Source organism: Bactrocera latifrons, unplaced genomic scaffold, assembly GCF_001853355.1.
Source record: "Bactrocera latifrons isolate USDA-ARS-PBARC rearing strain unplaced genomic scaffold, ASM185335v1 scaffold_86, whole genome shotgun sequence".
NCBI classification, from domain to species: Eukaryota; Metazoa; Arthropoda; class Insecta; order Diptera; family Tephritidae; genus Bactrocera; species Bactrocera latifrons.
The window spans coordinates 138,553-163,771 of NW_017537556.1; the positions used below are offsets into that span (position 1 = coordinate 138,553).

A 25,219-nucleotide genomic window follows, 5' to 3' on the forward strand; every position below is an offset into this window, starting at 1 on the left:
ACCTACTATCTACCTTACCATGACATTAATTTCCATTTTAATGAACAGAATTAATATTTTTCGATTATATTTTCTCAAATTTCTGCATTTTAAAAAATAATTTTTTTGGTCATAAATAAAAGATTATTATTTTTTAATTCTATGGTTTCTAAACTTTTAATATTATATATGTTTCCATTTCTGTTTATGCTGAAACATTTATTATTCATTATACATATATGTACATTTATGTATATGTTTGTATTTCTAAAACATGTTAATCCCATAAATTTTACTAAATCAATAAAGAGGATTTGTTGCTACATTATCTCTTATCTGCGCAACTTCTAAACGCTGATAAAAAGTAAAAAGGGCTTTAGAATATTAGAGAGAGACCGTGTGGCCTAATGGATAAGGCGTCGGACTTCGGATCCGAAGATTGCAGGTTCGAGTCCTGTCACGGTCGACATAAAATCTATTTTTTACACTTTTTCTATTTTCATTTACAATTTATTTGACTCAAAAACTTGTCATCATGTTCAAAAGGCTTATAAATTCTAGATAGTAATAACTGTACTAAGAAACAAAGTGCGAGAAAATTTCTTATATCGGCGTGTAAAAATTTATTAATTTGAGATGAAATTGGTAAGACATTTTTTGAAACACCTAACCAGTAAATCATAAGTGTGCTTGCTAGTTGAAATAGCCATGTTTGGGGCTAAGAAAATCCATCAGATATCCATGATAGAACATTTTATATCGGAAAAAAAAATCGACCCAGGTTCACCCAATACCAACATCGGATAATATTTTTTCAAACAAAATTAAGCATCCAATTTGTGAGTATCTCAAAATAATGGATTCCGGAGTACTTTTCTGCAGGTAGTCACAGAGGTCAAAAACATTATCACTTAAGCAAAGTTCTCGAATAGGCGCTCTTGTGCCAAATATTGTTGTAAGAGCATATTCTAGTCGGAGATTGAGTATTAAAAGGGGGCAATCTAGTCCTGAAATAAAAAAGTATCTATTTTTTCTATTTTTAAAGTTTAAATATTTAAGAATATGTCCACTATAGGATTTTTGAAAATATAAGTAATTTGATGAGATACACGCGTTTGGCATCCAAATAAAATTTTTATAAACTTATCTATGTCGGGACCAAATTAAAATTTTTACTAAAATAAAAAACTCGTAACAGTACAAAAATTATTGTTTTCAGACAGGAGCCATTTCATGATTCATGACCAGCGTATATAATTTTTCGAACCAAATTTTGTTCAGCGATGAGGCCCATTTCTGACGCAATTGGTTTGTAAACGAGCAAAGTTGCCGCATTTCTGACAAAGAACAATCTGAAGAGATTCAAGAGCTGCAATTTCATTCAGAAAAAATAACGGTTTGATGTGGTTTGTGTGCCGGTGGAATTATTGTTGCATATTGCTTCAAGAATGATGCCGATGAGAATGTAATCGGCAATGGCGACCGTTATCGCGCCATGATAACCGACTATTTGATGTCTTAAATTGAACCTACTGATCTCGGCGATTTGCAATTTTCGGCTCCACTTCTCACACATCCTATCAATCAACGGATTTATTGAGAGAACACTTCTGTGAGCACATAATTTCACGTTTAAGGCTGGCCAAGATCGTGTGATATTACAGCGTTAGACTTTTTCCTGGGCGGATATGCAAAATTTAAAGTCTATGCGTGTCATTCGCCAGTTACCAGTCGAAATTCTCGAACGAGTCATCGAAAATTAGACCCAACGGATGGACCATCTGAGACGCAGCCGCGGCAAACATTTGAATGAGATAGTCTTCAAAAAATAAATTCCAAGGCATGTTCTTTACAATAAACATTCTACATTAAATTTAAACTTTCTGTGTTTTTTCTTTGAAAGAGTAGGGAACCTCGAATACCCTAAACCAATATGAGCCACCCTATATGAGATAAATATAAAAATTCTAAAATATGGGTTATTTGAATTTTTCACAAAAACGTTGAGGTTATGGGAAAAAGGCTGTATACAAAAATTTATAGTGATTTTCCTTACCTCTGCTCATCAGTGGAGCACCTTTTTTTTTAGTAGGATCTACGCGATTCATTCGAAAATTATTTAATTTTTTCTTAAAAAATTTAACTGCCTATTCCAAAAATATATGTCTTAATAATAATAAAATAATTGTCAGCAGTTGAAATTATCATTAGCCAGTATTAAGGTCATAAATTATAATAAAAATTGCTGTTATGCTCTTAATTTGTGAAATTTATGAAATTAAGTTCCAGCAGTTTAACAAGCAAAATGTAAAAATATAGGTTTAAAATCCTAATAAATATTATTTATGCGCACACGAGTATTTTCTGCAAACGCATATACTTATCTTTGCATTATATGTATATGTTTGTATGTCGCTATGTGGCAGCCATGAGCGACTTTATATGATTACGCTTTAAAGCAGAGCTTCAACCAAGCGCGCTCCAGGTCCCCCTAAATTGAGATCGGCACTAATGCGAGCGAGCGCTTGCTTTGTAGTGGGGGTTCGGTGTAGTTTTAACAAATTGTCAGAAACAACAATAACAACAACAAACCGTAGGGAACAACTGCAAAAACGTGGTAACTCAAACTAAGCCATGGCAAAGCGAAAACATAATAACAGTGCTTGATTGTTATTTACCGCTAATTTGAGCTCAAAACAACGCGTCGCTCCGCAAAGGTAAAGGCAAAAGCCTAGCTTCAAATCGAGTGCGGGTATATGCCATGCACACAAGGTACTACAATAAAAAGTGCACAATGCAAACGTGAAAAGCGTAAGAAATTTCCCAGGCATAATAATAACGATTGTGAATATACATACAAGTGTAGGTATTAGCCATTTTCTTACTACCATGTGTTTATGTATGTATGTTAGCCTTTACAGGTGGTTGGGTACTACAGTGACGCGCGAAAATATAGAACCTCCCTAAAATTTATTCGTCTGAAAAAAGGAATATATCTCATGGATCTCAGAACATATCGTAGCTGATTGATATACTAACGAACGGGTGATCCAAGAAGAGGTACTGTTTTTAAAAACTTTTTTTTTTTTGACAGATCACGCGTGATGACGCTATCCTTTTTTTGTTCAGTATTGTTTGACATTTCGTCATAGAAAGACTTACGCTTGAACAAAGTTTTCAAATCGTACAATTTTATTACGACAATTTACGTTCGAACACCCATATTTAGACCCAGCATTCATTATTGGATTATTATCGAACAAATATACCACGTTCAACACGCTGTGAAAAAAAATATAGAAATATAGCAGCCGTAGCTAAGAGTATACAAGAAGACCGTCGATTCGGCAACTGCGGACTGAGTAGGCAATTGAGAAGTAAAGTTCTCTCTCGAAAGACCAAACTCTGAAAGTCACTCACCATCACCGTCATGCTATATGGTGCAAATGCATGGACGATGACAACATCCGATGAGTCGACGTTACGAGTTTTTGAGAGAATGGTTCTGCGGAAGATTTATGGCCCTTTGCGGGTTGGCCACGGCGAATATCGAATTCGATAGACGCTAGCTACGTCAGGTCGTCCGAATAGACGAAAGCGCGCCAGCTTTGATAGTAATCGACGGGTGAAGCAGAGGAAAAGGAAGAACTCCATTCCATTGGAGGGACTAAATGAAGAAGGTCTAGCTTCGCTTGGATTCTCCAATTGGCGCCAAACAGCGAAAAAGAAGAACGACTTGGACGTAGTTGTAAACTGGGCTAAAACCGCGTAAGCGTTGTCTAGGCCAATAAGGAAGAATGTTTTAGTAGTGTACGCCTGGATTTTGCGGGTCAAGTCGAGGGTTCCTTATTTCGAAGACTTTTCGGTAAGGCTCAGAGTAGAAATTTTCGATGAGTCTTCGTCTGAAACATATGTAGGCTCACCGCAGTGGTATTATCCATCTCTAAACTATAATGTACGCGAAGTTTTTTTATGTACATACTTGAAATGAATTTTTCTAGCAGTGCCAACTGTCTGTATTAACATTCCCAACACTGTACCGCTTGCAGAGTCAGCGCAAACTTATAGTGACTTAAGAAATTAGACTAAAGATTTAGAAAGAGAACTTTCAAGTGGGAAAAACAAAAACACAAGAAGCATAAGGGAACAAATTAGCTTGCCCGCCCCATTTGGTGTTGTGTCTTTGCCTTCATTAAGCAAAAAAACAGCGGCTAAATGAAGCCGAATAGGTGGCGGAGACCGACTAAGTTGCAAACGGAGCAGAAACGAGCTGTCAGCAGCGGTTGTCATCATTTCACTGATGGTTGACTGATGTAAATATATATATATGTGTATATGTGCATGTTTGTAAGACAGTTTGACCCAGCGAGAAATCGCGCCGTCAACGCGACGGGTTTAATTAAAATCTAAGCAGCGAGTCATCATTCCTATTAGTTTTTGGCTAAGCAGCAGTTTAGTTGCCAATTTGTTTATTTTTAGTTTTCTTGCGAGTGTAAATAATTCTCGTTGCGTGTAAATAATGATGCCTCCAGGGGTGCTCATAGCTATGCAGGTGTGTTTCTTCAACTTAACGGCGGTCTCGTGCATCACTGCGTCGTTGCGTTAGGTGCTCAATCTTCTGCAGATTACACACTACTAATTTTTTCCCTTTACTTTGATTTACTGCTAGCAGTAAAATGACGCGCTTCGTGGTGGGTTCGCCTAAACAGCGAATTGTACGAATTCTTATTTAAAATTTTCTTTAAGTTAAATACGCAGCTATTTCGGAATAATTAAAGCAAAAGATAAAAAAAAAAAAAAAGCAAACAAGAAGAAAGATAAAGCAGAAGAAAGCTACAACAATGTATGCGCGGAATTGGTGGTCGCTTTCAATTGGTAAAAACAATAGGCATATTACTCATAGCGTTGGTGGTTGAGGCATTGACTTCTACGCCGCTTCGTGCTGATTTTAAACTCACAATTAATTATTACTTTAATACCACTGTTTGTTTGAAAAAATAAAATAAAAAAATAGAAAAGGTTAAACATCGAAGAATAGCGGAATTCGAACACCGTGTTAGCGCAACCTCAAGCTTCTAAAAATCCGCGTTTAACGGGTTTTGCGATTTTATTTTTTTTGGTTTTGTGGCAGCATCTTTATTTAAAATTAATAGTTCTTTGGTAGTTATTTTTCCCTTCTTTTAACAAATTTCACTTTTTCAAAAAATTTCCGAATTTTTTAATAATGATTATACAAAATAATGGCTCAGACATTATTGCTACACAAAAGATTAATTATAATTTGCCTAATAATGGCACAGAAAGTTATATTGTTTTCTCTGTGTCCCAATTTTTAATTTTAGTTTTAATTTGACACATATATTAGTGAACATATACACCAAAATAAAATTAACTCCACACCGTTCAAAAATGTATTCATGATGGAATTAGTTTATTTTGACACAATACTGGTCTATAGCTAACCGCAAAAAAAAATGTTCATTAATTGTGCACCTCTCCTCTGTGGAGTGTTCTACTTTCATAAGGAAACTCAAGTTCTTTGAAAATCGCATATATCCTCTGATGCCAACACGATGTTTTTCAAGCATTGTTTTTTTTTAACTTTTTCAATGTTATCGCCATAAACAGAGCTGTTTGGAGAACTCACAAGTTTTCGTTTAAGGAATAAACTTTCAGCGGTTCGGTTAGCGTAGCCAAATTTTATCAAATTTATGTGTGTCAATTGTTTATTGTTAAGCGGTTTCATTCTCAATTTTCTCAGCTATATTATTGATTTTCTATAATTGTCTTGCTATTGCACTATTGACTGAAATCTTCTTCAATAAAACTACTTAAGCAATAAGATTCAATGATTGCAATACAGCCATTTATTACCTTTGATCGCCCTGTATTTGTTAAATAACAAATAAAACTACAGTAATTAAATGATAACGAGCTAAACAAACAACAACAAGTGCGCCAAACAAGTAAAGCAATTTATTTTATGGCTATCCATTTAATGTTTGATAATTATAGACAATGAGATTATGAGTTAAAGTGTTGGAATTTATTTACTTTTGTGCACATGACTCACCCTACTTTAATTACTTGCAGCATATGATAAGAATGATTCAGCATTAGAAAACAAAAAATAATAATTAAACAGAAAAAATGGCAATAAAAAAAGAATATAGCGAAATCAAAAAAGCCTGTATGACTAAATAACAGGTGTTTCCCCAAACTTCAATGTTATTTGGTTTGTGTGCATCGCATATATTTTATTAGACTCGAGTGAATGATATTCTAAAACGTACTTTGTGTTTAACATTATAAAACGAAAAGCGCGTGAGTTTTGTTATTGCATTATCTCTATTTCATGACATTCATATACAAATAATCTACAGAAATACACATTTATGTTATTAATTTAGAGTTTAATAGAGAATAAAAATTTACAAAGTGTTAAGTGAAGCATAAAAGATATTGGCATTAGATTTTAGTTCATTTAGTTAGTTTTTAGTTTTAAATGCTAGGAGTTCGGTACAATTTTTAAAATTAGTTATTCATTAACAGTATGTTGAGAGTTTGAAGAAAAGAAATATGAGAAAACAGAAGAACACTTCAAGTAAAAAAAATGCTACCACAGACGAAAACCAACCGAACAACCAGAACAAAAGCATATGGTATGTGGTGGTCAACTTGGAATATGTGCGCCATTAACAATTCCAGGAAAATTAAAATTTATGACTTTAACGAACAATATGGTGGTGAAAAAAATTATGTTCGAGAATTTTTTGTTTCTTTTTTATTTTGCTGTTAACTTTGAAGAGAAACTAAAATGATTTTAATGTTTTTTGTCTGTTTACATTTGACTCACAGTGTATAAATAAAGCGTGTAATGCGTTATAAATTTTAGCCGATGACGTCAATAAACGAGTAAGTACGCGTAACGATTCGCGAAATAAGCGCAAAAACTTGGGAAAATATACAATTGTAGTAATTTTAGAATGATAAAATTATAAGAAATACACATTTATGTAAAAATGGATATAAATTTAGAGTTTAATAGAGAATAAAAATTTAAGTTTAATAAGTGTTAAGTGAAACATAAAAGAAAACAAACTAATAAACAAAAATATAGGAAAGATAATATTCAGCTAAAAAAGTATATTTATGATGCTCGAAATGTGTAAACACGTAATTAGGAGAGTTCAAAACATTAAACACATTAAAAGGTAAAAAAACATTAAAAGGGTCTAGTGTTGTAGAAGATCCATAAAGGCAATAAAAAAATATGCAATAATAAAATAAATATTTGTTACCGTGTAAACTTGCCCTTATGTTATCGATAGTAAATAAATAATCGACAATGAAATAACTGTTATATATTTGTAAATTTTGTAAACACAGCGATTTTCATAGAATTCATTCGAATGCAATAAAGACAATGCAAAAAAAACTAATAATGACTTCACCAAAAAACGACAACGGAAGAAAGTTAGAAGTAGAATAATGGTATGATGGCATGCGAGCAACAACAAATAAAACAATACATCATTACAACGATTGTGATGAATGGAAGTGAGCACACAGCCATGCCTTCGCGAGCATTATGGGTTACAGCAGAAAACCTCATGGCGGCACTCACTCACATAAAAGGGAGCTGAGTGGAGTCGCCAACGGTGTCAGACTGCAAAAAAGACTATTATGTGGTATAAATCAAAGTGCACAAATATTTACAAGCGGAAAGAAATACGTACGCATACCTAGGTGAATATAGAAATATAATATATAGATATATTTGTATATAAAAAGTGTATATATGTATATAATGCAAGCGCAATTACGCTGTAAACAGATATGCATAGCAGTCACTTGGAGGCACACAAATCCATATACAAATGTTCKTGTGTGTGTGTGCGGTTTGGTGAACTTAATCTTTGCGGAAGTTGTGAGTTCTCTAGCAGATGAGCGCAGTCGCCAAGTGTTATTTGCACTGATAGCGGCGTTTGTATGCTTAGTTGCAGTGTGGAACAAAGCGTGGAATATGAAACGAAATATTTTATCTAAATATGCACACACATTAACATATGTATTAACGTATATTCGAGTAACCAAGTAAATGTTTAGACTTTGAATCCTCAAAGCGCAAAAATTCACACGCATAAACGTTTAAATCTTTATACTTCTGCTGTTGTTGTAGCAGCTTACCTCATTAAAACACATTTTTTATCCCACTAGATCACTTAAATATGTTGTTTTATTTTAAATCACAAATTTGTTGGCTATAAATAAAGTCATCACCTCTGCAAGCGAGACATCCAGCGAACAACATACAAACTTACAAAGCAACATGCGACAACTAATGAGTGTTAAGGCTGTTTCCGGTGAGGTGAATGCATACCAAATATGTAGGAAGTCAAAGAAAAGATTTTTTTAATTTTTTTACATTTTCACGTATGGGCTTATAGTGTATGAGATAGTTTAAATGAAATTTAGCAACCGAAAACAACGAAATAAATGTTAATGAGAAATATAAGATGTGTAGAGAGAATAACCCGGTATTCAAAACTTAATTTGCATACGAGCGTTAGTGTTTATTTATGTTTCGTACCTAATATTCCCACGTTAGTTGGGTCCAAAATTGTAAAACACAACATAAAAGAATTCAATCTTTAAAAAACGTTTAAAGAGAGTGATATTTAATCGTCACGAAAAATCGTATAAAACTTTTTAAATTAACATTTTTATAAAAAAAATTATAAAATTCCTAAAAAATACTTACTAATTTCCCTCTGCGGTCAATAAAAAATACTTGCTTACTTTAAAAATAAAAAATGTCCCACATAGTTTTTGAAATGTTCAAAATAAGACAAATTTTTTTCTTGCTATTTAATTAAATCAAATGCTTGGAATTCGCTTAAATTTATGCACACAAACAATTTAAAACAAAACTCTACCAATCAACTAAAATTAAATAAGCAGTGCATAAAATTTGTTGTAGCAAGTACAAATTGTACAGAAATGCAATTAAAACCAAACCAAAAGTGTTAATCAAATTACGTTTTAAATAGATACAATACTGAGAGTTGAGCAAAACGTATTGTAGTAAAAAGGCGATGATTAATTTTGAGTTGAAGCATGAAATGAGTGCAACTTCAAAGACCTTGACGTGTACGCTTTTGGCTTTTGACTTCGCATTTTCATAGTACACATACACACATACATACATTCGTATATCTAGTAGATACATATGCGCACACTGACTTTGAAACATTAACCGTTAATTTGCAGCTATCAATTAACAAGGGGCTATAGAGCAGTGCGCATAAAAGGGGTTGCCTAAGGCCAAATACACACTTATCGCTTGACGCCACACTAACAAAACTCAATTATCACTATGGCAACAAAACTATCAAATAGCTTGGCATATCTAAAACAAAAACAAAACAACACTTGACAAAAACATATCACATGCACAAAGCCAAACAGCGAACTGTGAATGGAGTGCGTCATTTAAACCAGACCGATCGGTGAATCCACATTTCTGCTGCTGAAATTAACATTTTTTCTACTTTTTGTACAATTTTGCTTCGTTTTCATTGCTACTTTATATATATATATTTTTCTTTTTGTTATCAAATGCGCTCATCATGCAATTTCATGGTGTTTTGCATTTACCTTTGCGCATGCGCACAACACTTGCTTCTTTTTTTTGTCTATTCGAACTTGTCTTAACAATGTGCATAAGCAGTTATGATTGCTCGCTACATATGCATGCATGCATAACATGCTAAAATGCTATTTTAAATGCCAGCTAAATTGCATTTGCTTTTCATTTTTGTTGGCATTTTAACAGAACCGTATTGTACCTTTATTTTTTTAATGAGTCATGAAACAGTGATTTTGCTTTCGGTAGTTCGATCTTGTGAATCTTATGAGTAGCAGTTAATAAAAAGTACGCTGCTACTAATTGTATCTATATTCATATATTTTTGCAAAAATGTGTGTGTGAAACTGCGGTGAAAAATCAAGTTTCACTGATTTGACGATATTTATACATGCAATAACCAGTAATGAATGTTATTTGCCTAAACAGAATTTTTTCCCAATTTTGTTGTTTATAGCAAACAGAAAAATTGCTTACATTTTTAGATTTTTAAAATTATGTATTATTTTACAAAATTATTAATTTTATTTTTTATATCAGTTTTTGTGATATCGATTTGAAATTTCGTATACATCCTCTTCTCCCCAAAACACATTGGTAAATTCATGGACCAGCCGATATCGGGCTACTCTAGCATATATGTATGTATATAGCTGTTAGTAAAGCGGGCGATTAAACACAGGTTTATGTATGGAAACCTTTTTTTTTTGCCAAATATTTTGTCATGGACTTTTACACAAATCAGCGGTATCTTCTCCGAAAAAATTTCCAGATCGGACCACTATGCCATTTTTCTGCTAAACTGTGGGAGGATAAAAATAGACACTAAAAAAATGGGATATTTTAGAAAGGATTTTATTTCAACTAAAATATTGGTCGCATAAGTAGGTACGCCAAAACYTATTGGTTTATATTCAGTGTCATCCAAAGTTTTTTAAATAAATATACTAAATATATTTATTACGATTATTATGCTTTTTTTCAAGAAACTTTAAGTCTAAATTTTTTTTTAATGTATTTATACATAATTCAAATTAAGCACGAGCAATCTAAAAATTAATCAAAAAATGTTTATTTGACTGTGAATAAGGCATTTCAAATTTAAAAAAAAAATTTGAGAAAAATAAGACACTTCACAATTACAAACAGAAGTACCGATCTTTGATGAAGCTAAACAATTATATGCCTTCATCTGAACCTACACAATGATAAAAACCATACACTCCACAATCGTTGTTTGTACATACATATGTATATAACAAAGCCATACCATGCGTTGGCAAGCGCTTTTGTTATACGCTTGAAGGAATTAAGTCCATCGATTTTTTTCAATATGGTTTTTGACGTCAACTTAAATAGGTCACTAACTTTTTGGTATTTTCGCACTAAAAAGTCATATGGGAAACAGCATATGTTTGTATGGCTGTGTATATAAACCTAGTCTTCGACTCTGCTATGCTATCTATTTAATGGTTGATCTTGTGGTGCCAACACATGCATATGGGTGTAAATTAATAGTTTGTTGTGTTAGCGATCCATATCATTAATAGTTCTTTACCCTTGTCTCACGCAATCTAAACAGTTTTTGTGTAGGAAAAGCAGCACAAAATAGTTAAATTTATGGGTGCTAGGCGTCTCGGAATCCCCACCAAACATGAAACATAAACGTGTGTAATACACATTTATGATGAATTCCGTTTTTTTACAGAAAATTGGTTAATAGTTGTCGCTCGTAACCAGAAAAGTTGTTAAACAGCAAGTGCGAAAGCAGCGCATAAAAAACTTTTGAATACGTTTGATGACACAATTCTAAACGAGATATTACATACCGACATACAATACATATTGTAGGGAATTGTTCTATTCACCTTTGGTTGTTGCTTTATGCGGTTTTCTCTTTTTATACTCATTATATATACAAAATGTAGTTTTGTAAATGAATTTAAGTTACTTTTCCCAATTCGAATCTAAATTTCTTGAAAAATATTAATTTATTTTACGGTTAGTTTTCGTTAAAAGTTTGAATCATAGATAAAAATTTAGAAATATTGCGATATTTTCAAGGGAATAGTATATCTGGCAAAGTTTTTTATAACTCTTTATATAAAGTAATTTGGATCGAATACGTTTTCTTCACTTTTATATAATTTTGAAATTATAAAATATATACAGCGCTATAGTTAAGTTATGCCACAAAGATACTTAATTTCGAGCCCGGAAATTTTCGGTTCCATCGTAGGCATATGATAAGTAAATAAAATATTTTTTATGTCCACAAGAGGCGTTGGTCGACTACTTGTCGATCACGAGATAAATCAAAGCAATGCAAAAACTTCAATATTATCATCAGAATACAGCCAGACATTTCATATAAAATGTTATAAATGGCCTTTACAGAATGTACGTACACTCGTAGAAACGTTAATAAAAAAACAAAAGCTGATATTATTTACAATTTCTAAAGTATTCAACAATCTTATCAGCATATAAAAAAATCCCATATTGTCAAGCACTGAAATTTACCTTTTATGAGTTTTACGACGTCCGCAAGTATTAGTGCTGTATCCTACTTTTATTGTTAATAAAATATAGAAACTTTACACTTTGCTTATTTATTGAAAAATTAGATGATTTTTCAAAATGGAATGAAATTGTGCTTTCGCTCCACTATTTTGTTTCTTTTTTTTTTATATGTATTTTGTCGGTTTCACGTTTGTCGTTTACTTCTCCGTTTGCACAAATTTCTTGTCGTTGCTTTGCACTTTTTTCGCGCGTTAGCTTTTGTCACAAATTTCGTTAATACACTCTCACTCACTTTGACAATGCATCACACGGGCACACTCCTTTTTTCACCCGAATTTTATGATTTTCTACAACGACAGGACAAAAAATCGACACAATCTGTGAAAACAAATTAATTGCGTAAAATATTTTGAGATTTTACTAACACTTTTCTTTTTACTGTTTACATGTAAATTCGACACTTTATTATAACTGCATGGGGAATAGAAAAACACAACCGACTCGAAAAATGCGAATTCCGTAAATTGCATTCAACACTTATTTCCAACACCTTCTGTCAATCAATGACCAACAAACGCAAAAATTAGAAAGAAACCAACTGAGTTATTTAAATGCCAACGAAGATTATATTGGCATGTGTCAAAAAGAGATGACAAAATATGAAAAAGAAAGAGTAAACTACAATATACGAAGGCAGCGAAATGTGCACATTGGTAGACGAAATTATTCTTCTATTAGTACCGGGTAACGATTACTAATTTGAACAAATGTGTTTTATTATAATTGGTTATTTGCTTGTTATTATAAATATCTTAACATGGGTAAGGGAAAATGAGCTCTGCAAATTACCACTTTCCCATAAGTAATAATGAGGGCGGACAGCCTTTAGCTCTTCTGTCAACCAACCAAYCGATTTTTTATTAAGAATTTAATTATAAAGTATATAATCTGATGAATGTTTGAATTATATTAGTGTTTTTTTAATGTTGTTTTTATAGTAATACTATATAAYTTTTGCTTATAAGAAATTTCCATATATAACACACTGTGCGATGTTTTAGACATTTTCCATTCGACACATTTTTATAAATATTACAGATTTTTTTTTATAAAAGCTTAAGATTCAGGCAAAAAAGAGTGTTCGCCAATTTAGGAGCTTTAAAATTCTGCGAAGCATGTGTGAGGCTGTACTCGAAAGAGCTCGTCAACAAAAGGAGGGAGCTAAGCGATTATATCAATTATTTAAATTTGAAAACATGACCGTTACGTCACCACCGGCCCTGAAAGTTTACTTTTGGGAATATTTCGATATTGATAAGTAATGATAAATTATATTCATAGCATAACAAATATCCATTAGTTAATTAAACCGAAGCAACTTAAATAATGTTTCTTAACAAAATTTTATTCAAAATATTTCGCATCACATGTTTGCAGACTCAATCGGCAAATTCATAAGGATAGAAGTAAATTTGAACATGACATTGTAATGCCAATGCGTCAAATCAATAGTCGACCCCTGAAAATTATTCTCTGGTTGCGAAACTTGTCTGAGAAAAATCTCGATATACGTTTAAAACGTATACAAAAATGCGAATGCGTGCCGCTAGAAACTCGTGTGGGCTTCAATCAGTTTCGGCAACTCTTCCACTGTCCACATAGACGTCAAATTCATATTCTTCAAGAGGCAATACATATGAAACCCAACGACTTGGTGGCGTTGAGAATCGTCTTCTATTATTTTTTATTCGGCGAACACACGCTTACATATGAATTTAAGTAATGGCAATTTCAAAATATTAATTATTTAATTAACTATTTACCTCTCCAAACCCTCAATACTTATAGCTGCTCCGATTCACGGGTTCTAACTTTGAATTTCAAAGTCAATGTGATTGGTTTCGATCCAAATGCTTGCATTATAACTAAAGAACTTTTACCAACCGATTTGAGAGAGCATCGACGTTTCGTCCAACCGATTTGGGTGCAGAATATAACGGGCCAACATTTGAATTTCGTCTTTTCTACACGAGAACGCGGCTTAAAGTTGATGAACCCCAATTTAACAGTGCCACGTTTAAGTGTCTGGCCGTTGATGGTGGAATATAGGCCAAGCGATTTCGAAAATCAGGTGAGTTGCACATATTACTTTTTCTACAGTTTATGATATAATTGTTTTATTTTTTTTTTAATAAAAATATGCCCGTGCATTACTTAAACTATTTGAACTAGCTATGTTACGAAGAATACTCGAGGCTTTTTCGCATTTTCTTTTTTATAGCTGGATTTTAATTTGAATTTCGAAAATATTCGCTCGAAGTTTCAAGTCAAAGCAATGGGCTATCTCGAAAATGTTACCGAGGAACAAGAAGTGCCGCTTGAAGATTACGAATGCGCTGATTTTCCATATGTTATTTACCCAAATAAAATAGAATTTGATATGGAGCGTTCTGAACAAAGGAGTCTAATGGTGGCCATTCATAATTACAACCAAAAATGTGTAGAGTTCCGTTGGCAAAAGTAAGCAACAATTTCACCTTTGTAACTATATTTACTATAAATAAAAAAATATGAATTAGCTACATCATCAGCGATTTGTTCGAAGTCACCTTTGAGCCGAATGTGTTCCGCCTTAAGCCACACCATTCGAAACTTTGCATTGTGAATATGCGTGTTTTCGAACGGGCGCTTCACTTTAAACGCATTCCATTGGCATTGGAAGTACATCGGGTATTCGATAAGTCAACTAAACTTGCAAAGGAACTATTGGAGGAAGTGGAATCAATTGATGATCCCAAATGGAAGGAGTCCAGCTATATGATGCATATATTTTTGCATTTAAATGTGAAAGTAAATTTTAAGCCTGAAGAACCGATAAATATAGCTTGGGAACTGTTGCCACCGAAACGTGAGCGTTCAAAAACTTCAACTACAACAATATTTGAAAAACTATATTGGGATTACTTGTCAGAGTCCAATTTCATGCGACCGAAATCGTCTGCTGAAATAAATGACGAACTCAGCTATGCTGAAGTTCTACGCTTGAATGCAGGTCCATTGCCACTTGTTAAAACCATAGATCTTAATCGCAAGTATGAATTATGTTTCCTTTGTGTTTATCGCATTTTAAATCATTTACAATTTCTATCTTTTTCGTTTAATTAAACCACGTGATGGATTGCTTATGCCTATTGCAGTAGTGTATTGCGTATTATCAGTCAACTAATCGCCGATTCACTGCATGATTTGGCAAAGAATTGGCGTTTCATTCCAATTGAGTTTGCTGAAGACCCACAATAAAGTATTTAATAGCGCCTGCGCATGTTACTCCAATATAATGACATCGGTAGCATCGAATCTCTTTGTAAACACCTCTGATCGGTTAATCTATTAATAAACAGATATGAAAAATGTTATTAGTCGGAGAAAAACTAAATAAAATCAACAACTGACCTAAAATTTGACTTTCGTAAGCGTTCCAAATATCGTTCCACTGCGATGGATGGCAGAAAAAATTTACGCACTTCTTTAGGTACTTTATCCATAAGACTACGAGCCTAGGAAATGGAAAAATAATGTGGCGGAATAAAAAATTTATTAAAAAACGGTTAATTCGGTTGCACGGAATTTAAAATATCCTTCACAAACCCAAAAGATTCCATACATGAACTTGATTTTGATTTCTCCCTTAGTAGGGCACCCAGAAAAGGGCGGATCCATGGACAAGTGAAGAATATGAAATCAATAAAAATTTACCTTTTCCAAGTGTTGATGCGCCACAGATGCCACCTCAAAAATGCACTCTTCAACACCTTTATCATCAACTTTGTCCCGCACTATGCGCTCCTGGCTGACACCATGTTTGATTAACAATTCTTGTGGTATATTTAAAGCTTGATTCCGCCCTTTATATGGTATCGCTCTCAAAAGGGTTGCAATACCTTGAGCTTTGCCTAGATGGGAAACCGCATGATCCACCTGTACATCCTTAATTCCATTTAATTCAACTAAAAGATGAAATAGTGATGAAAAAACCTGATCGGCATACTCTTCTAATTGTTTTACTGTAAGGAATGGTTGGTTGAATGGTCGATCACGTGCCGTAACTAAGCGCTTTAAATAAATTTTGCTCAGCTTGTTTGAATCTACGGTCTGTAAGGCATAATAGTTTACTAATACATAATAATAATTGTAAGTAGACAAACATTTTTTAGTTCTCGTAAAACTGGATGATCGGCAACGTAAGAACCCTCTTTAGAGAAGCATTTATCAATTGAATCATACCAAAATTTCAATTTTAATTTAATAATATGCTCTTCAGACACCTAGAAGTAAATAAAAACATGAATATGTGAAGCGCGTCAGCGCTGCGCCTTTTCTTACTTTAGCACCACAATTAGCCACCTCAACATTGAACGCTCTCAATGCAAACGCGTTGCGTCGATGATCACCATTTAACAACAATGTGCACAAATAGTTCTCATAATCATTTTTCCTGCAATAAAATAACTAGGTGAATATAATTTTGATTTTATGTAACATACGGGCATGCAATGAAAACATCAGGAACTCTGCTAATACTCACTCCACCAAATTAACGCAGTATTGCGCCGTAAACATTTCATTTGCCAATTTCTTTTGTGTGCAATAGGTTGCACCAGTTTGTTGTAGTAGACATTTGTGCAGATTTTTTATTGAATTTACACCTTTCAATAAATGCCGCATCTTAAATTGTAGTGAATTGAAATATTTTTGTTTATATTTTTTTTTTGATGTTATGGCGTAGCTGTCAAAGGAAACAGCTGATTGGGTATTTTTTAGGGTATTATCAGAGAACGTATATTTACATAAATACGTTATAACAGAGAACGTCTATATGATACGCTCTATATGATAGACGTTCTCTGGTTATAATATACGTTCTCTGGTATTATTTCGTCGGTCGGATGTTTCGGAAACGGAAAACTACATGATGGCGGGCAATCAAATACATTCATATTGCATTAAAGGTCGGTATTAAACAAAAATAAAAACGAAGATGTATGTAGTAGAAATGAAACGCGACAGCGCAACTGCTGAACAGAAATTTACTTTAATTATTTGGAATATAAAAAATATTTGTAGAAAGAATTATAAAATGTAAGTTACATATATGTAATGTAAACTACTTAGGCTTAGCAATTCATATACGTTGAGTTGTGCAGTAAAACTTCAGAAAATGTATTCAACGGCGATCAACACGAAGAAGTCAACGATGACAGTCAAGTCGACTAAGGAACCGGAATGGACCCGGCATTCCTTATCCGGTTAAGGACTGCCAACTAGGCAGAATTCTGCCGCGACAATAACCAGAACAAGAGGTAAGAAGTCAATGACTGTCATGAAAAAGTCAGCCCTTTTGATTCACTACTAAGCTTGTGAAGTGCTTGTTATAGGATTATTATACAAAATTGTAGAAATTTTTAATCAATGTTATATTATTAAAGATTTTAGTTCAATAACCGATTGTTATGAAATATTCATACCTTCATCAGTATTGTGTAAGTAATAATGCAACCTTTACACATTTTTTATCGAAGTTACCAATTTGCATTGACATTGCCCTTTGGTAATTAAAATCATTTATTTATTAAAAACTAATTCTACATATAGCGTAACAATTATATTGCAGAAATAACATATGAATATAATAACTTAAAGGAAAACCCTACAAACTATGTGTTTAAGAGCAAGTAAGGTCATAATTTTACTTTCACTAGTTGTGCAAATAACTAAATCTACAAAAAAAAAATTAAATTTTATTTATTTTTCACAGCGGTTTCACTAAATACCAACTTCAGTCTAAGAGTTCACGCTCAATAATTGTCTCATCACTCTTATAATGCACCTCACAGAATTCTGCCATACGCATGCAAGCCTCCTTCATCATGTCACCAGGAACTGTCAAAATTATGCGCACAAAATTCGGGCACTCAAAGCAGGCACCCGGCAGGCAAAAGACACTCTGTTCATTCACCAATTCTTGCACGAACTGCGTATCGGACTTGAAGGCTGGAAAATGCTCGATATCGATGCCAACCATCATGTACATAGCGCCGTCCGGCATAATGGGATTAAGGCCGCGTACCTTCTTCAATATGCGATAAGCCAAACGTGCATTCGCCTACAATAAAAATTAAGATGTTACTTTTAAAATCTCAACCAAAAAAACTACACTTACCGAGAGCACATTGATCACACTGTCGAAGAAACTTTTTGGTGTCTTTTCCAAAATATCTGGCAATGCGCCTTGCACTATGCTATTGGAGCCCAAAATGCGGCCGCACATATTCTTCAAGCCAACTATAGCTTGAGCTAAACGGTTTTCACGATCGTGCACGATTACCCAACCCATACGCCAACCGGGTACCAGAAAACGTTTTGTCGTGCCACTGCATGTGAGTACCGGCACATTTTTAGACAGACTACTAATGGCTATAAACTTGGAGCCAGGGAATACCAAGTGCTCGTAAATCTAACAAAAAAATAAAAAATTAAAAATAATAAGCGCTTAAATTGTGAGGAATTCTACATTAACTTACCTCGTCCGCTATTATGGGCAAATAATTGCGTTCACAAATGTCTAATATGTCCTCTAGATGCTTCTGACTAAATACACTGCCACACGGATTACTTGGATTATTGATTAGCAGCGCTGCTGTTTTCTCATCAATCAAACTCTCCAACTGCCGCAGATCCGCCTCCCATTGACGTTCCGGCAACAAATCGTAATAACGTATTTCGATATCCAAACCTTCGGCTAGCGTTTGGTATAAACAGAAACCAGGGCGTGGTACGAGCAAATTTTGCCCGCTGTCACAAAGTGCCAGTATGCAGTACTCCAGCGCCGCCGAGCAACCGCTACACATTAGTATGTTCTCCGTTTTTATCTCTTCGGCGCTTTGGTGTGCACTATATTTGGCGATGGCTCGTCGCGCCTCTTCGTGACCCTGTGAGTGGGCGTAGCCGTTATATTTGCCGCCTTCAATGCACCGCTGTACGGCCAGCAAGGTTTCATCGGAGGCGCGTAGGTTACCAAACGTCGTTGGATCACCTGTAATGATTGTTGCATTTATGCAATAAAAATGCAAATAATTTAATTATTAGCAATTATTCATTAGTTTAATTGTTCGTTTATAAATATATTTTATAAACATTGTAAGAGCACAATTGCGTCAACTGCTGCCGATTAACTTAAAAAAAAAAACGCTCTAATTAAAGGCTCGGCTTGCTGCCATTTAGCCAATGCATATTTATTGTGCAATTGATTATTAATTTTTTATATAACAAAAATAAAACTTATTGATCTAAGTACTTTGTTGCATTAAAATGATGTTTACTTCGCTTGCACCGCAGGAATATTACCCTTCGCAAATAAAAAAATAATTGATCAGAGGCGGACGATACACTTGATCGAATCATGCTCTAACTTCTTCAATAATTCAGCGTAGGAGTCCCTTGAACATTTTACCCTTTTTCTTCTACTCGAACCACTTTTTGAATTGCAAAAAAAAACATTGGTTCGCTACCAAGCGAGTTTTCAATCAAGGGGATTCGTGTGACTTCTTCAACATATTGCTGGAAAAAAATAAAAGGAGCTGTAGAGATAAAGAGAAAAGCTACAATCTTCTAAAAGAGCTGCTGGCGTTATCCCATGATATTGATATCATTAGCCAAACGCCCCTTTAGTTCTGCTTTCTCCAAACTGGAAGCGAAGCGAATCGTATGGATGTGGTTGTGAACGAGAAAAACACGAAATATTCCCTTTCATCAAAACAGTCATCAGATTTGCGATTGGGCTGGTACGTCACTGCTAACAGCCTACAGCCTTGAAATTCAACGCAGGATAACTCTGGCCAACAGGTGCTACTTTCGGACTGAGTGCTAAATTGAAAAGTAAAGTCCTCTCCCGGCAAAGTTCAAACTCTGCAAGTCCTTTATCATTCCCATCGTGCTATAGAGTGCGGAGGCATGAACAATTATCATAAGTCGGCCTTAGGAGTTTTGGAGAGAAAAGATTTGCGGAAGATTTATGAACCTTCGCGCATTGGGAGATATACGCATAACGAGATACGACGTTGGCATTGACATTATAGTTCAGCGAATCAAGAGACAGCGATAGCTCTGGCTATGCAAGGAAGAATCTTCAGCTTTGAGGGTTTTCGATTCAATACCCGCCGGTGGAAACAGAGGAAGAGAAAGACCTTCACACCGTCGAAGAGATCAGGTGGAGAACAACCTGGCTGCACTTGGTATCTCGAATTGGCGCCAAATAGCGAAAAGAAGAAACGACTGGCGCGCTGTTCTTAACTCGGCTATAACCGCGTAAGCGATGTTCACGCCAGTAAAGTTTTCATTCCCAATAATTCATGCATGAACGCGACTTTTTGAGTTGCTCACCATCTCACGCACGTGCTGTCAATACAAGATCGGGAATTATTATTACGTTCCCTTTCTTTTTGGAAGACCTCCGCTTGGCTCATCAATATTCGATGTGGGGCAACGTTAAAAATTTGCCATCGAAAACAGTATTCAAATGCTCTTCGATTTCAAAGGTGTGTTCTTTTATAAAATCGATTTCGATCAAAGTTAGAAAATAATAACTTTAAAAGTTTAGAGAAATTTCTAAAAAGAAAGTCTTATTTTTTATTTTGCACACTACTGTAGGCATAAAAATCAAACACGAGTTACACACATGCTCGCCTGCTAATGAGCTAGCAAAATGCGCCCTGCATTTGCATACACGAGCAAATTATTGCTGCAAAGTGTAATCCAAGCATGTCGCGCTCCAGCTAGACGAATATCTATAGGGCTACTCGAAGCTAGTAACAAACCAGAAATGCAAACCTGTACCGGCTAAGCACACATATTATCGGTAACCGATAACTGTGGCGCAAACGCGCAGTTTCTACAGAAAATAAAAGTGCCAGCTTCAGCTCACTGATAACGTTTCCAAAGAGCGCACAAATCGCACCAGTTCGCAGCAGAAAAGTGTTCGATTCGAAAACGGCAAAAAATGGGTGTACCAGCAGGTGAAGTAAAAATAAAAACAAAAACAATATGCACACACAGCTTGTACAGATCATTGGGGCAACTTTTTATGTTAATTACGCAGCGGACAACTATCGAGAATATTTCTAGATTTGTATAAACAACAAACAAGTTCGCAAAACTTTGGAAAGTCAGGCAGATTATGGATTTATGAATATTCACCCAATTATGCCGCCGCGTCATAGAGGTTGGTTTAAAGAATGTTGCGTAAAAAAAAAAAAAAAAAATAAAAACAAAAGAACAACAACAGTAGTAACTTATTTACTACAACAAAATAACAACAACAGTAGTAAGTAACTTTTTTTCTACAACAATAACACAAAATATTGCACCTGTTCGCACAAGAGTCCCCACATCACCACAGCGAGCATAAATGGCCAGTGGAGCAACGAAAATTGAGTTTAACGTGGTGAGCATGATTTTGAGTTGTTCACCGCTGCGCTGCGCTGATTGGTCGCTTGAAGAAGGTGTGTACGCCACAATGGCGCAGCATACAGGCGCACATGCATACATACAATATATTCGTACGCACATTAATATGCAAATTAAGTATGAATAATATTGTGGCCAAATTTGTTTTCACTAAATGCGAAACTAAAATTCTTTCTACAAACTTTTGTAGGTGTGTGTGTATATATGTAAAGCAAGATCTTGAAAGTAATTTCCAGAAGCTGGGAAATATGGCAGGCGAATATTGCGGGCAAAAAAATTACAACTTCCGGTGAGATTATTGGCAATGAATTTGGGGGCTTTAAAGACGCTACATTTTTAGCGCCCTTATCTCAATATCTAGTAAGCAACCATTTGTCAGTTAAGTTCTGGTAAACTTTACCGTAAGAAGGAGTCTTAGTTAAGTTACCCCGAACTTAACTGACAGTCATTGAGACAACGGTCCGTAAATCCAGAATTCTGCCACTACAACAACGGCCCTTAAACTATTGTTCGTCTCTATATGTTTATACATGAGTTATGTCGCAACTAGCTAACGGTTTGTTACATATTTATTTAAAAACGATTAGTCGCGCATGATCACCTGCCGTACGGTGTAATGCGATCGGTTAGTTACATATCGTAGGTTAGTTTCCAAGCGACCATACATACATACCATCATATATGTATGTAGATATACACATGTATGTAGTTATAAGTTGAAAGAATATATTTTAGAATTATGGAAGCAAAATGGTTTTAAATTTCGTTTTAAAATCCTGTCCGCCGCAACGTGTTGAAGTTTCTTTTAAGATAGTGTTAGTTTTTGGCGCACCCGAAACCCTCTATTTTGTCAACGACACTGCGGCTTACTAACAACTACTTGTATTCTTGGCCTGGTTAGATTGGACATTGAACCGTTCGGTAGGGCCGTAAAGAGAAAATCGGGCATCGCGGAGCATATTGGATATTATATTATTTATTTTTGAGAAATAATTTATTTAAATTTATTAGTATATGATAACTTGATATTGATCCGATATGATTTTTTTTTGTAATCGATGTTGACCATTGAAAAGTCTGCGGGAACACAATTTTAAATTATATATCCAATTGTTGTTATTAAACGTAATTCGTACCCAGAAGTAATTGTGTCCGATTTCGTCTATCTGTCCTTCGCTGCCGCTTGATATACTATGTGTACAATTCCAAAAGCTTTGAAGCTAGCTAAAAGGTTAACATGGGTTTCTAAAAATCGATTTTTTTTTATTGTCTTTATAATATTGTCCTAAATTTTCAAATTGATCTGAGTAATAGTTTCGGAGATATAATCTCGAGAACTTGTGCGCTCGAGGCTAGCTATGCTAAGTACGCCGTTTTTAAACGCATTTTTCTCGAAACTGTGTTTTTGAAGTCGGTTGGCAAGATTTCTCGAGAAGTACTCAACCGATCTTCGTGAAATTTTACACAGGTCCTTGAGATACAATCCTTAAAGACTTGGCAGAAGGATTTTTTTCGATTTGAAAAAAAAATGTCTCAAAATTTTCACTGAAATCTTAATTTTTTTGAAAAATGTGTGAAAAAAATCCAATTTTCAGATTTTTTCCCTTCGCCCAAGCTCTAAGTTAAGGTTTTAACTAAAACACGTATTTTCTTCACTTTAGTGTGAGGAGGTTAAAAATATTTTTTTCCCAAAAATTTCTTTGTTAATAGCGTATGTTTTTAAAAATAAAAAATTCTAATAAAATATTTCAAAATATTGAATGAGAAAAAAATTGTTGAAAATAAGCTGTTTATTTTACCCGCTGAAACCCATGTAACCGCTTAATTGTATATCTTTTAAGGGGGTATTTTGGTTTTTTGCATATTTTTATAGTATAACCCTTCAAGAAAATGCCCCTTAGAGGATTTTTCGAAATACAAATTCTTTTCCGAGTTATAGCTCATTTTGTGACGCGCCGACAAAGCCGTTTCGCAGCCTTTCTCAAACCTTCGCATAAATTTTTATTTTAGGTCACGGAAAGGATTTATATCCTGCACATCAGGACAAGCCATTGTTTCATCAGTTTCTACTTCGCCGAACTGCAGTTTTTTTAAATTAAGTTTTTTTCATACATATATTATTTATATTTTGTATTTTTAGAATATCAATAAAAAGCACGTAAAAAAATGGGTAGTCAAAATAATTTTTGATTTTTTTTCCTCGCGTCAAAAAAATACATAAAATTCGGGCTTCTAAACCAGAATAGCCCCTTAATAAAATTTTTAAAATATTTTTTTCATGTATTAATTTTTTAATACTATTTCTTTATAAAGTAATTAAAATATAAATTTTTGAAATTTTGTTTTCTTATTTCCAGAATTTCATTTTCTTTCATTGTTAGAATATGGTTTCGGATAACAAAGATTTTTCCAATTGCAAAGATTTCTACATCACACGTACAAGTTTAGATTAAAAAAATCATATTTGACACTCAAAAATAAGTACTCACCAATTGATAAGGGTATCATTGGCTTGTCAGGATTCGGTTTGATTTTCAAGGACTCCACAATACCACGTATGCGATTGTGTGTTCTTGCGGAGATTTTCGAAGCTTTAATATTCCATTCTCTGCGTACATTTTGGTTCAGCTCCTGAGCGCCATTGCTGTGTTGTGGATCTTTGGTTAGGTTGATATTTTCGGTGTTGATGGTCGAAATATTACGCTCCAAACCGCTTGTCGGCATTATCACAAAACAAAGGATGTATAAAATAACTTTTCTTATACAAGTATTAGTTTCACATGCAGAAACAAATTTTAATTGCACAATGTTCGCCGAAAGACACTGACTTCACAGTGCAAATGCTCAAAATAAAGGTTAAATAAATTTTGAACACACTTCGACATAAATATATTTAAAGTCTCTCAATCTTTTTATAAGTTAACATTTGTCTTTTTTTTCTTTTTATATTCTAATTTAACATTTCACAACAACACTTCATATTGAAATTGCAGACAATTAGTCCTTTGCCATATAAAGTCCAGAAACGGGCGTTACGATTATATATGTAAATACACGCTTGTAAGGATCTCTTTTGGTAGCTCGCTGGAGCTTTGCACAAAACTGATTATTACCGATTATTTGCTAGAGGAAATCTGCTCCGCTTTTACTTCGACTGTTGTTAGTTAAGTTCTTGCCTGAATTAAACTGATCTGCTGGTCTGCTAAGTTTGCGCTTTTAAAGGAAAATATTAAAATAAATACAAATTAACATTTCCACCATTGTTGTTGTAGCGCTTTGTGTGTATGTGCGCTCACATATATTTGTATGTATGTATATCGTGGTATACATGCACCTGGCTCTATGGTGTTCAATAACTGTTCTACAACAGCAATAACAGCACAATTTCAGTTGACACATTTACACCGACCACACCAACACCATCAAGCTGTCAACTAACCGACATCCAACCCATCCAGCCGAGCAGCCAACCATCCAAGTAAGTCGTCCGTCAGTCCGTCAGTCCGCCAGCCGCACAGCTCGTGTTGCTGATTTGAATACCTGTCC

The 25,219-nt window shown here is 34.4% G+C and overlaps 3 protein-coding genes and 1 non-coding gene across 5 annotated transcripts; 2 read left to right on the forward strand and 2 right to left on the reverse strand.

The window, feature by feature from the left end:
* Positions 1-372: 372 nt before the first annotated feature.
* On the forward strand, positions 373-445 carry Trnar-ucg. The gene has a single exon. It is a non-coding gene; the product is annotated as a tRNA-Arg (tRNA).
* A 12,839-nt stretch (positions 446-13,284) lies between these two features.
* On the forward strand, positions 13,285-15,451 carry LOC108977238. Its single transcript, XM_018946839.1, has 6 exons — positions 13,285-13,469; positions 13,589-13,930; positions 14,000-14,282; positions 14,433-14,671; positions 14,731-15,243; positions 15,349-15,451. The coding sequence occupies exons 1-6, from the start codon at positions 13,327-13,329 to the stop codon at positions 15,449-15,451; spliced, it is 1,623 nt and encodes a 540-aa protein (XP_018802384.1). The 5' UTR covers positions 13,285-13,326.
* Positions 15,234-16,906, reverse strand: LOC108977239 (NADH dehydrogenase (ubiquinone) complex I, assembly factor 6 homolog). 2 transcript variants are annotated; one of them, XM_018946841.1, is made up of 6 exons: positions 16,737-16,906; positions 16,556-16,646; positions 16,357-16,476; positions 15,908-16,303; positions 15,605-15,708; positions 15,234-15,538 (listed from the first exon to the last, which is right to left on the reverse strand). In XM_018946841.1, exons 1-6 carry the CDS (start codon positions 16,874-16,876, stop codon positions 15,457-15,459), a joined length of 933 nt encoding a protein of 310 aa, XP_018802386.1. In that variant the 5' UTR covers positions 16,877-16,906; the 3' UTR covers positions 15,234-15,456. The 2 variants fall into 2 exon arrangements, with proteins under 2 accessions (XP_018802386.1, XP_018802385.1); XM_018946840.1 differs by having other exon boundaries at positions 16,535-16,646.
* An 822-nt stretch (positions 16,907-17,728) lies between these two features.
* LOC108977237 (tyrosine aminotransferase) lies at positions 17,729-24,842 on the reverse strand. Its single transcript, XM_018946838.1, has 4 exons — positions 24,163-24,842; positions 18,733-19,244; positions 18,372-18,665; positions 17,729-18,314 (listed from the first exon to the last, which is right to left on the reverse strand). Exons 1-4 carry the CDS (start codon positions 24,395-24,397, stop codon positions 17,988-17,990), a joined length of 1,368 nt encoding a protein of 455 aa, XP_018802383.1. The 5' UTR covers positions 24,398-24,842; the 3' UTR covers positions 17,729-17,987.
* Between the last annotated feature and the right edge of the window lie 377 nt (positions 24,843-25,219).

Excerpts from the sequence above, each read along its gene's own strand:
- LOC108977238 (XM_018946839.1), top strand. The coding sequence starts at position 13,327 with ATGTGTGAGGCTGTACTCGAAAGAGCTCGTCAACAAAAGGAGGGAGCT. Across the intron at positions 14,672-14,730 it reads GTAGAGTTCCGTTGGCAAAA|CTACATCATCAGCGATTTGT; the intron begins GTAAGCAACAAT and ends AATATGAATTAG. Across the intron at positions 15,244-15,348 it reads ACCATAGATCTTAATCGCAA|TAGTGTATTGCGTATTATCA; the intron begins GTATGAATTATG and ends TGCCTATTGCAG.
- LOC108977237 (XM_018946838.1), bottom strand. The coding sequence starts at position 24,397 with ATGCCGACAAGCGGTTTGGAGCGTAATATTTCGACCATCAACACCGAA. Across the intron at positions 19,245-24,162 it reads AATGATACCCTTATCAATTG|GTGATCCAACGACGTTTGGT; the intron begins GTGAGTACTTAT and ends CAATCATTACAG. Across the intron at positions 18,666-18,732 it reads TGCCCATAATAGCGGACGAG|ATTTACGAGCACTTGGTATT; the intron begins GTAAGTTAATGT and ends TTTTTTTGTTAG.
- LOC108977239 (XM_018946840.1), bottom strand. The coding sequence starts at position 16,876 with ATGCGGCATTTATTGAAAGGTGTAAATTCAATAAAAAATCTGCACAAA. Across the intron at positions 16,477-16,534 it reads TGGCTAATTGTGGTGCTAAA|GTGTCTGAAGAGCATATTAT; the intron begins GTAAGAAAAGGC and ends ATTTACTTCTAG. Across the intron at positions 16,304-16,356 it reads TTTTACGAGAACTAAAAAAT|ACCGTAGATTCAAACAAGCT; the intron begins GTTTGTCTACTT and ends TATGCCTTACAG.